The following is a 13,465-nucleotide window of genomic DNA, read 5'->3' as shown; positions in this document are numbered from 1 at the left end:
GAATAAAACAAAACACAATCGTAATATCTGCAATGTAAAATATATTCTATCTACATCTAGCACGAATGTAAACGATCACGATCTACGATGTAGAGAAATTTGACGTAAAGATGTTTTATTCAATATTTCTGCCGAATCGCGGGTGCCCGTACTCTTCATCGTTGCTATTAGTTCGCTTGCCGAATCTCATATGACCATAGTCATCCAGTTGCTGGCGCTTGCTAAGTTGTAAAATATCTTCGTCTTCACCGACAAGATCCTCCACAAAATCCTTTACGAGACCTTCCACGGCGTATCTGCGGCACATATATAAAATCATCCGAATAATTCACTGTTAATTTTTAAATCCTTAAGGACACCTATATAACACAGAAATTACCCGCGAATATGTGGATGATTTCTTAAGTTGCGATGGACACCAGTGGTTAATCCGGGAGCTGCTTTACATCGTCCACAAAACAACCACATAACCGCAATCATGCACGACAGCGCAAGAGTCAGATTCATATCTGTGATCATATTCATCAATTTTCGTTTTATCATAAATTTTTGTCAAAGATATAATAGATTATTATTCACTAAATATATTCATTATTTTCTTGTATCAAATCAAACACATAATTTCAAAATAAAGAATAAAATATTTTTTATTTTTCTCTGAAATTTACAGAATTAGATCTATAAAATTGACACAAATATTTCTAACAAACGCTACAATTCAATCTATTTGATTTTTGCTTTCTACAATTGAATTTAATTAATCCACTTCATTATAATGTAGAATTATGCTTTAAAACAAAATATTACTAACACACAAGAAAATTTTGTAAATGTGTAAATATATTTTATTTTTATTAAAAAACATATGCTTTATGTATATAGTTTTATTAAAAATAATTAAAAAGACATCTATACAAAGTTTACATATATAATAAAGTATTATATATGTCACATTAGGGACAACGAATAAAATTTAGTTTTGATATTTAAATATTACAATAATATATTAGTTTTCTTTTTTTTTAGAAAATATTTAAAAAGTTATTTAAGTTTTATATGTTTAGTCATTTAAAATGACTAAGTAATTAAAAAATAATAATTTTGATAAAAAATATTATTATTATTATTATTATTTTAAAATAATAAGGTACGTTACAAATAGTGAATCATTTAATTATATATACGTATATATATATATATATATATATATATATACATATATAATATTATATATATATATATACATATATAATATTATATATATATATATATATATATATATATATATATATATATATAATATTATATATGCCGGACACTCTGTATATAATTTTGTATTAAGTCAAACATTAAGATAGATACGTATAATAAAAAATTTTCATATATATATATATATATATATATGAAAATTTTTACATCGGTTATATTACCTTTCGTGTGCAGGTAGAGCTGTTTTCTTCAATATATTAGCTATACTACTGCCGCTTGAAGTAAAAATTCCTCGCACGCCTAGCAATGATGATCGCCGGACGAGAATATCTTACCGCTCGCTTGCACTTGCCGATGGGCCGGGCTAATACGATGATTTTTAATAATTAATAACTTCATAATTATCGCGGAAATTGCAAAATGATACAAGACTTTTCTACTCAGTTTTACTAGCTTTACCTGCACACGAGAAATTATATGACTGATGTCGGATATTCTGTATATAATATTATATATATATATGGTGGGTGCGTGCGTGCGTGTGTGTGTGTGTGTGTGTGTGTGTGTGTGTGTGTGTGTGTGTGTGTGTGTGTGTGTGTGTGTACAGGGTGTCCCCCAAAAAATAACCAAGCAGTCATATGCAGGTAGAGCAGACTAAACTGAGTCGAAAAGTTCTGGAGCACACTAGGCGCACGTAACATACGTAGATAAAAGCGTAGCCAATGCTGTTTGCAATGCAACAACTCCACACGTGCCTAACAACGGCAAATGCATGTCTCTCTAGGCGGTTTTACCGCGCGCTTGCAATTTGACTATTTTCATAAATTAATAACTCGTTAACTATTGCGAAAATAGTACAGGACTTTTCGACTCAGTTAGTCTGCTCTACCTGCATATGACTGCTTGGCCATTTTGGGACATTTGTGTATATATATATATATATAGATAGATAGTGTCCCAAAACTAACGCATTTCCTTTTAAGAGCAGATTCTTTGAAACATTTTAAGAAAATTACGAAAATTCTAATACGAAAATGTTGAGGCTATAATAGTTTTCAAATTATTGACGATTAAAGTTCACTAATCACAGAGCTGATATTTCGTGCGCTCAGACATAGTGATATGACAAGTGGTAAAGGATCCTCTTACAACATCGAAAATATTACAGAAATATACAATGACATTCTTATTAAGAAATTATTTCTGTTTCAGAACTTATTACACAATTAATATCGCAACATAACATCGTAAAATATCTGTTCAATAACGACATATGTTGCTATAACTCTATATACATATATATATATATATATATATATATATATATATATATCTATACGTACATCTATGTACGTTACGTGCACCTAGTCTGCACCTAGCGTGCTTCACCTACGCGTGAAGCACGCTAGGTGCACGTAACGTATATAGATGAAAGGCAATGCCGCTTGTAATCAACAACTCTACGCGTGCTCAACGATGGCAAACGCGTGTCTCACTGGGCAGTCCCAGACTATTTTCATAAATTAATAACTCGTTAACTATTGTGAAAATCGCAAATTAGTACTGAACTTTTTGACTCAGTTTAGTCTGCTCTATCTGCATATAACCATTTGGTCATTTTTCTTTGGGACACCCTGTATATAAAACAAAAATTTCTTATTATACGCAGTCTATCTTAATGTTTGACTTAATACAAAAAATAACTGTACAAAAAAATTAATACAGAACCAGAACAAAAAGAAAAAGAAGAGGTCCAATATTAATTCATAAATATAATATAAATATAATACATATTTACATACAATTATAATTACGTAATAAATTATAATAAAACTTATAAAGAAATATTTTAAAAATCGAATTATTTGCAATAGAATTACTCGCAATTATAAATTGCAAAGAAAATGTAGAAAGGAATATTTGGTGAAACACCGAGTACTCGCTCACCTGCTTGTACCGGAGAAATTGGCGATAAAGTGTACGATAAACGCTGCGGTGGCTTTTTATACTGTGGCCGACTTTGTCCCCTCTCCTGAGACTGGAAAAATTGTATGGGGGTGAAAACGTATACGCGGGATGGTGTTGAATTTTAATTCACGTACCGTCGCGTACATTGATAAATAATTTTCTTCCATCTTTCTGTAGATCGCCTTCACCATCTTCGCCATCAGCCGTTCAATATTCCGCGATGTTACACGTCAATGATTGGCAGGGCACCGGTTAAACGCATTACCGATGTCACGTCACGTTTCCTTTTTCCTTTCTGTAGAATACGCAAGAAAAATCAGACATTAAAATCCTCTTCATCAAAAAGAAGTATGGGCAGTGATCACTGATAAATAACGATATAAACAAGCTACCCGTCGGATGCAAGTTATTTTTACGTAGCCGCTTTTCTCAATTGTCTGATTAAAAATATGAACGAAAAAATATAAAAAAAGACGAAAAAATGACGAATGTTTATTGTTTAATTATATAAAATAAAATATTTTAATAAAAGTTTTAATTATTGTTTGAATAAACAAAGTTTAATATTTAAATTAAACTAAGTAACTTATACATTTTTAATTAAATTTCAATTTAATTTAAAAATTGTTTTGCTTCTATCACTTTAATTTCTAATTACAAATTTGCTAGTGAAGCTGCATGACAGCGCACAGAATGATCAAGAACTTAAAAGAACTATAGTTTATCTTAAATCTTATAACAGTATTTTGTTATAACAGTTATTACAGTATTTTTTATTACAATTTCCAAGATACTTTAATAACAAATTAATTTTTTATTAAAGTATCTTAGAAATTGTAATAAAAAATACTGTAATAACTATACTAAAAAATGTAAATATGTTTAGTGCTTTTTAAGATAATATTGATGCAATTGATTTTCTACTGATTAATAAAATTATTGAAACAAAATCAGTTGTAGACAATTCCGAGAAATTGAGATTTATTTTGTATAATATGAAAATTTTTTTCAGTTAGAATCATCACATACATTTGTATAAAGTTATAGTAGAATTATAGAAAAATAAAGTAAAATATTATTATTATTAATTAAATATCATATACTATCTTTGAAAGTATTTTGGAAAGTTAGATTTATCAGTAATGCTTGACTAATTAAATTATCATGTCTATTTATAATAATTTTTTTTTAATTATATTATTTTTTTAATTATAATGTTGCATACATTTCTCGGTATACTTTATGTATTTAATATTTTCTACTTTTTAAGATTTTTTTTATAATTTATAACATGTTTTCCTCAATAAAAATATTATTTTAATTGAAATGGAAATTAAAATATCATAAAAAATATTATAAAGCATAGAAAATTACCTTTGATGAATAAATTCAGAAAAATTTTTATTATTATTTCTCTGAATGTTTATTTGTAAAAAAACATCCTGGTACTTTTTCTTAACAAATTATTAATAACAAACAAAAAACTTCTAACAAAAAAGCAAAAAACTTCTAACAAAATATCATTATAAATAAATAATAAAACTCCATTTAATTCTTACATCTTATTTATAGAACTTAAATTTATTAAAATTGTAATAATGTATAAATAATATATTAATCTATCATAAATATTTATATACATTTCGATACTTTTGCAATGCATTTTCGATATGAAAATGTTGTACCATCATAAGAGGTCACAGTCATAATCATCAATGGCTTCCGCATTTGAAGTGCTTCTTACGAGGCTTATAAATCGAACCCAGCTTATCCTGCAGGTCAAATCATTCTTACTATTGTAAAATTACTCATCGTTTTTTGGTTATCAATTGTAACTTTACAAATAATTGTGCGATTCTTCTGTTTTTTATCTTCACTTGTAACATTAGAATGATTACAACGGAAAACAAGGAAACGATGATCCATAAAGGTCTATCAGAATGGTGGAGCGAAGAAACAGAATACGTTTTGCAGAGAATTGAAAGATGGGCGGCTTTTGCGCGTGGTTACAATATCCTTCAATCGCAGAGGTAAGAAAAAATTAGAGAAAAAGAAAAGGAAAAAAAAGAGAGAGAGGGAGAGATTTATTGTTATTTATTAGTAAACAATTTGTTAAGAATTAAAATATATAATGTTATATTATAAAATATATAATGAAGGTCGAACTACTGTTCAAATAAAATACATATAAAGAAATATTTTTAATGCAAACAAAAATAAATCAGGTGGTTTAAGTATCGACAGACTGTGCAGGAATCTTGGAACACATTTTTCGATGAAATTCCACTGCAATTCCATAATCTCAAACGATCCAGGTTGAAATTACGTCCAGAAGAGACTAAAATTAACTGCTGTGGCACTTTCAATTATCAATCGAACAGCAAGTTGGATAGCAATTGCCTAGAAACGTATCAGTATGATCATAGCATTTATTTCAAGACTATCGGTGATATTAAAAACGACAAGAGAGACCAAAATCACAATCAAGATAGAGTATCCATCAGCAGTGAAGAGATCATTGAATGGAATGCTAGCTCGCTCACTAATTCGATTCTAAGCCTTAATACATTGATCTTTGAGGACACTAACAATATTTCAGATGCCATCACCGAACAAAAAGAGAACAGAGTAACACAAAGCATTTGGCCAATAATGGATTTGCTCAAACTAGACTTAAATTTGTTACATAATCGAGGAAGAGATGAATAATTCTCTTATTCGATTGATCAAGATAATGATGGAAAAGAAGAGAGGCAGAAAATAATGTGACATTTCTGAACAATCCGAAAGATAAAGTGGATAACCAAGGTCAGAAGAAACGAATCAAAGAATCAGGAAAGAACAAATAGAATTCGCTTATTCCGAAAAATCAAACAATTAGCCAAGGATATGCGGAAATCATCAATTATCGGCGAGAACAATGTCATTTCCGGGAGTTCTTTTTGAATTACACCAATAATTTTAATGTTATAAACAATTCTCTAGATGATAAATAAAAATAAAATTTCTTGAATGTGTTTGATCAATTTTGACTACTAAACCGTCCAATTTTACAAAATACAATAGCCACATATACTGTATTTTATTAATCATTACAAAATTACCTTTTAAAAAAAGGTAAAAAAGAGTGTAAAGTAAAGGAACATACGTGCCCTATGAGCGAAGATAATGCTACACAAAGTCCGATTCGTAAATTTTTATTTTAAGAAACATTCTCATTAATATTTGTATAAAAGATTTGATATCAATAACTGGCGCCAAGTTATAGTCCAATAAAATTAAGATACAAGTCCACCTTAGTCAAATTATATATTTTATTTGTATAAAAGTTTTGATGTACCACTATTTTCAAAAAATAAAATCCAAGCGGTAGTATCTTTAATTTAAAAATAATAAAAATCAAATGATATGTATATCTTTTTAGATCACTCTTTCTTTTCTAACCCAAGTAGTAATTATTTAGCTTTAAAATATTATTATATAACAAAATTATTTTACTCCTAAGTTTTTATCACAAAGAATTAAAGAGTAACAATACAAAATAAATAATAAAATTTTATTTAAATAAAAAAAATTGTTATGTAGAAACACTTGGCGCTACTCAGCCTCTAAATATAAAAAAAATGAATAAATAAATAAAAAAATATATATATATAAAATATATAAAATTTCGACTAAAAAATGGAAAAAATAAGATGTCAAGAATAAAAAAATAAAAATATTTGTCAGCGTGTATATGTGAGCAAGTTATGTGTTTGTGTGATTAGAATTAAATAGATAGATAGATAGATAGATAGATATTTATTTCATGCCTTTCGGCTTTGAAAGAGAATACAATATCAAAACAATACAATAATGTATAACTTAATACTAATAGTCCAGAGAATTCACTACAATTCAACAATAATATAATTCTTTAATGTAATATAACATATAGCAATATAATTATAGTTTATTTGGCTTCTATTAAAAGACTTTGTCCTTACTTTAATTATTCCTATCAATGAGAAAAACTTTATTCATTTTCTTTTCTTATCCCAATAACCAGCTGATTCCTTCTCCTTTCTTTGGCATTAATTTTACAATCTTCACGTTGCTTCTTATTTCTTCTATAGAGTTCATTTATTTCTTCTATAGAGTTCGTTACTAAATGTTCTAATGTCTCCGTCTCTTTGATATATCCTGCACAGGATTTTCTCCTATCTTGACCAAAATTTACTATTAAGTTCCTCATTTCCGCATCTAAATCTCGCAACGATTTTCTGGAAATCCTTTTATCTCGATTTATTTAAATATTCCCTGTAGAGAGTGACTCCTTCTTTTCCCGTATCTAGAACTCTGTATCAGGAGACACATAATAATGTCTCGGGTGTCAAGTCAGCCGAACACTATCGTGTGACTTTACGCGAGTCGGCGAGATGCGAGCATCCGTAATTATCGGATCTCAATAACGGATAAGCCGATCAAATTCTAAATAGGCTCGATCGATAATTTGAATTCGACTTGCATAATAAAAGTATTTTTATTTTTCTATACGTGCCTACGGGCAGAGATATTGCTACGCAAAGTTCGATTTGGAAATTTTTAAAAAACATTCGTCGCCCATGTACGATTGCAATTTCTATCACGAGAGGCGCTATTGATCCAATGTATACCGCTCGTCAATGATTCGCTGGGTCCTATGTGACCCTGACTTATCGGCCTAATTTATTCGCAGAGTCAATAAGATTTCAAAAACACTAAAAAATTTGCACTGACAGTTTACACTGTACTTCACTATATTTTTTTATATCTTTGTACACTAACGGCAAAAAATGCCTTCTCTCTTAAGTTAATAGCATTTCAGACAGAATATACCCAGTTATATTACATTTAGGTATTCATACATGTTAAGTTCGACCGTTGCCTCGTGCCGCTTGTCAAAATCAGTCAGAATAAAATATTAAATGTAAATACCTACCCGATTGATTATCTGTTTAATTAGCTAATATTATTTTTTTCTCGAGGAGCTGTCACTCTGACCGAAAAGATTTTGACAAGCGGCACAAAGCAATATTGTCAAATTTAATATGATGTATGAATACCTAGATGCGATATAATTGAATATATTCTGTCCAAAACGCTACTAACTTAAGGGGGAAGACATTTTTGGCCGCTAGTATACATACTGAATTAATCTATTAACACATTCAATCGATAACATATTCAATTGATTGAACATTGATTGAAACATATTCAATTGATTGATTGAAGTTTACACTGTTCAGGTATAGCTTCCTTATATCTTTGTCTGAACTATCTGTCTATCTATTAATGCATTCAGTCGATATATATAACATTTCAATTGATAATATCAATATATGATATAATTTAGGCAACTGATCCCTACGATACAAAATCTTGTGGAGTCGATAATACAAAAACAAAATTATTATTATTATTATTATTATTATTATTATTATTATTTATAATAATCATGTAAATAATAAAAAAATGCATGATATCATTACAAAATTATTTTTTTAAAAAAAGATAAAAAAGGATGTCAAGAAAAGAGACATACGTGCCCTACGAGCGGAGATATTGCTAAGTCCGATTTGTAAATTTTTACTTTAAGAAATGTCGTCATTATTATTCGTATAAAAGATTTGATATCAAAATTTGACCTGGTATCAAGTTGTAGTTTTATAAACATTAAGTTATGAATCTACCTTAGCCAAATTATATATTTCATTTAAAAGATTTGATATACCACTATTTTTAAAAAATAAAATCCAAGCGGTAATATATTTAATTTAAAAATAATAAAAATCAAATAATATGTATATTTTTTTATTCAAGATTCTCTTTTCTAACCCAGGTGGTAGTAATTATTTAGTATTATTATATAGCAAAATTACTTTACTCAACCTAAATTTTTATCACAAAGAATTAAAGAGTAACAGTATAAAACAAATGATAAAATTTTATTTAAATAAAAAAATTTTATGCAAAAACACTTGGCACTACTCAGACCTCTAAATATAAAAAGAACAGAACGAATATATATACCTCGATAGCCTGAAAAAATAGATTATGCGCAAAGTCTGTTATAAATTTCTGACTGGAAAGCCAACAGATTGCTAACAGATTCTGTAATATCTGACAATGTTAGCAAACTGCTGTCAGAAACTTGACATTCTGTACCAGCAGATTGGCAACAGAAATCAAACAGATCCTGCTGCAATTTATCATCAAATTGGCGGCAGAAAGCGAGCAGGACCTGCGCGACACAATTGGCAGGATCTGTTCAATTTCTACTGCCAGTTTGCTGACACAGAATGTCAATAGATTCTGTCAATAGAATGTAAGCAAAATGAGATCCTCAGATGAAGTCAGTCTGCTAATATTTTCTGATTAAATCTGTTGCCAGTTTGCCGATATTCTAACATTTTGCTGACTGGATATATATATATATATATATATATATATATATATATATCCAGTCAGCAAAATGTTAGATATATACTGGATATATATATATATATATATATATATATATATATATATCCCGCAACCGTATAACCTATCGCATTTACAATTTGCAATGAACGCAAGAATTAAAATTCTATATTTAATTCTAGTCGCACAAACGCATAACTTGCTCACATATACACCCTGATAAATATTTTTATTCTTGTGACATCTTAATTTTTCATTCCGTTTTATATAGTATATATATATATATATATATATATATAAAATTTCGATGGAATGAAAAAAATAAGATGTCACAAAAATAAAAATATTTGTCAGGGTGTATATGTGAGCAAGTTATGCGTTTGTGCGACTAGAATTAAATATAGAATTTTAGTTTTAATTTCTTGCATTCATTGCAAATTGTAAATGCGATCAGGTTATACGGTTGCGCGAATTAGAATTAAATGTAGGATTTTAATTTTAACTTTTTGCGTTCGTTATGAATTATAATTATCATAGTAAATAATAAATTTTGCCTTTATTTATAGCATTCAGATCATTTCATTATTAGTTTTATATTTTCATTATTTTCCTCATTCGATCGAGCAGCGCCAAATGTTTTTACATAAAAATTTTTTTATTTGAATAAAATTTTATCATTTGTTTTGTACTGTTACTCTTTAATTTTTTGTGAAAAGCTTAGGTTGAGTAAAGTAATTTTGTGATATATAATAATATATAATAATATTTGATATATAATAATATTTTAAAGCTAAATAATTACTACCACTTGTTAGAAAAGATTAGAAAAGGAAGAATTTTGAATAGATAAAAAGATATATGTATCATTTGATTTTTATTATTTTTAAATTAAAGATTATACTATCGCTTGGATTTTATTTTTTTTTTAATAATGGTATATCAAATCTTTTATTCAAATGAAATATATAATTTGGCTAAGGTGAACTTATATAACTTAATATTTATAAGACTATAACTTGGCGTCAATTATTGATATCAAATCTTTTATACAAATAATAATCGACGTTTCTTGAAGTAAAAATTTACAAATCGAACTTTGTGTAGCAATGTCTCCGCTTGTAGGGCACGTATGTCCCTTTACTTGACACCTTTTTTACCTTTTTTTAGAAAGGTAATTTTGTAATGATATCATATATTTTGTTAAGCATCTTTTTGTGTTTAAAGAGCGCGCCCATGCTTGACACTTTTATTTAACAAATATAATTGACATTTTTTTATATAACAAATATTTTTGTTAAATATATCTATTTATATAATGGCTTAATATACAGTATATATATATATATATATATATACTAGTATAGTAATATAATTTTTTGTAAAAATAATATATAAATATTTTTAGCGCCTTTAGGCTATTACTTTTTTATAACTTGTGCATCATCAATTTGAATCCAAGTGCTAGATATTTCTTCTCTACATATTAATAATTCTATAATGACTCTTTTTGATATAAGTTTCATGATGAAAAATAGCATTTATAACTATATATGCTTGTCCAGTTGTTAGTATTTTAGTTGTCGATATAGTACACAAACTAAATTTGTGTGATATCTTTACAAATTTAACATCTTGTAAAGAAAATGATAAAATAAATAAAATAATAAAAAATATTTTAAATTTTATATTATGTCAAAATTATATTAAGCTCTATCAATATTTACAAATTGTTGTTAAATAATTTTCTATTAATAAAATCTTATAAAATTTTTAGATTTTAATATTACTTTTGATAATATCAAGTTTTTGCACAAATAATAAGATAGCTTTTTTTTCAATTCAGAAATTTTTTTATAAAATTTATTTTTGGTATAGAAATATAAAATAATGGAAATTGTATAAAACATGTACATTATTAATAATTTAATTGATAAAAGCATAAGTTTATAAGATTATCATTATAATAAATATTATTTCAGGTTTTAAATTATAAAACATCTTCGAGCTAACTAATATTTATAATTAATGCTGATAATAAATGTATAGGCAATCATAATAATTATACAATATTATTATAATGAAAGTAGTATATAATATTATTTTACAGATCAGATTTTTTATGACAATTACAGATATTTTATGACAATTACAAGTATAATAGATAAGTTAATTGATCTTGATCATGAATTAATCAAGATCTATATCTCTTGATAGAAATAAAGATTAAATATTATATGTCAACATTTTATTTCTCTATCATAAAATGTCAATTTCGGAACGGTGTTCATAGTGCTGCCAGCGCTGATAATCAATTTTCGAACACAGCCGAGCCTAAGCTGACTAAGCCAGCATCTCTCACGGCGAAAATTGTAGCCGTACAAAGGCAATGACGATAATAATGACAACGTTTCTTAAATGTAAATTTCCAGATTTGAACTTTGGATTGCAATATCTCTACTTATAAGGCACATAGATGAAAAATAAGATCACTTTTATTATATAATGTAAATCCAAGCAATCGATTACGCCTGTTCAGAACTTGATCGGTTCAGCCATTAATGAGATCCGATAATCTCGGGTCCTGGCAAATCGCCGGCTCGCGTAAAATCACACGGTAGTGTTTCGATTGACTTGACACCCGAGACACTATCGTGTCTCCCGATGCCCTTACAGCATATATACAATGTTTTACTGTTTTTTGCAATAAAAATTTCTCTTTCTGGAGGATAATAAAATTTGATTATCGATTTATTAAAAAGAAAAATTAAAAAGAGAAAAATTTAATTATGATTTTGAGCTACTACGTTGCAAGTCTGTAAGAAAATAAAAACGGCATGTGATTGGTGTTATAAGCAATCATTTTAAATTTATATATAGATTTATATATAGATTTAAAAAGAAAAATTCTTAGAAGTCTAAAATCCTGTCTACCGGGTAACATCATCTGTTATATTCTGTTTTTTGAACATATTCTTGTCTTATTACATTTATTTCTTCATTCTTATATCGCTTATTCTTATACTTGAAGTAATTAATAAAGAAATAGGACCTAAGTGGTGCGTATCTCTGTATCTTCATTGAAGAGTCTTTTATTCTAATCCATGTGGTATTAGTTTTAATTCTTTAAAAAAAATTATGTTACAAAATTGCAATAACTCAATTCTAGTTGTGATTAAACTAAAAAATAAAATCTAAGTGCTAGTATCTTTGTGATCTTTGTATCTGATATCACTATAAAATTATCTTTTTCAAAAAGAGTGTCAAGTACAATAAGATATCACAATCTTGTTAAATTCAAATAATATCTCTCAACTCTAACATGTATATTGTTTTTATAAAAGATTTGATATCAAAAAAGTGGCGCCAAATTATAGTCCCATTACCTTAAAAATTAAATGTACAATTGCTTTTAAAAAATGTAAATCAATCAATGATTCATATATTTGTATTCTCATTTTATCTTCGTATTCTAAAATCCAAGTGATAGTAGCTAGTGATAGTAGTTAATTTTTTTTTTAAATTATTATGATATCATAAAATTGTGTTTAACTTAAATGATATGTATCTAACACAAGTGTAATAGCTTTCATTCTATCTCAATATATGTATATTTAATATTATAAAATGTAAATAATAAATTATTTATGTCTAATAATATTTATCACATTTTTATTTAAAAAATAAGTCGTATTTAATTTTATCAATATTTACTTAAAAAATACTGTTTTAAACATGCTATGTTTCACTATATATATATATATATATATATATATATATATATATATATGAAATATATATATATGAAAAGAGAGTTAATGTGAAGAACGCATGTTATCGATCATCGATG

General features: G+C 27.2%; 2 protein-coding genes across 6 annotated transcripts in view; one reads left to right on the top strand and one right to left on the bottom strand.

The window, feature by feature from the left end:
• Window positions 1-21: 21 nt before the first annotated feature.
• The window catches only part of Dsk (Drosulfakinin), a 53,896-nt gene continuing 40,452 nt past the window's right edge, over window positions 22-13,465 (bottom strand). Inside the window, exons 1-4 of one of the 5 annotated variants that reach the window (XM_089078494.1) lie at window positions 3,157-3,247; window positions 1,431-1,573; window positions 380-509; window positions 22-296 (exon numbers count right to left, since the gene is read on the bottom strand). In XM_089078494.1, coding sequence (XP_088934620.1) covers window positions 116-296; window positions 380-507 — 309 coding nt within the window. In that variant the 5' untranslated portion in view covers window positions 508-509; window positions 1,431-1,573; window positions 3,157-3,247 and the 3' untranslated portion in view covers window positions 22-115. Of the gene's footprint in view, window positions 297-379; window positions 520-1,430; window positions 1,651-3,156; window positions 3,257-3,311; window positions 3,473-13,465 lie in introns of those variants that run through there. The other 4 variants (XM_089078496.1, XM_089078495.1, XM_089078497.1 and 1 more) reach the window with 4 other exon arrangements.
• LOC105424325 (uncharacterized) lies at window positions 4,893-6,190 on the top strand. Its single transcript, XM_089078485.1, is given in 6 exon segments — window positions 4,893-4,967; window positions 4,969-5,207; window positions 5,403-5,932; window positions 5,935-5,993; window positions 5,995-6,103; window positions 6,106-6,190. Coding segments are annotated over 6 exon segments (1,080 nt in total). The 3' UTR covers window positions 6,174-6,190.

This window comes from Pogonomyrmex barbatus, unplaced genomic scaffold (assembly GCF_055798465.1).
Source record: "Pogonomyrmex barbatus isolate J1 unplaced genomic scaffold, ASM5579846v1 scaffold23, whole genome shotgun sequence".
Lineage (NCBI taxonomy): Eukaryota > Metazoa > Arthropoda > Insecta > Hymenoptera > Formicidae > Pogonomyrmex > Pogonomyrmex barbatus.
This window is presented reverse-complemented; position numbering and strand designations above follow the sequence as displayed.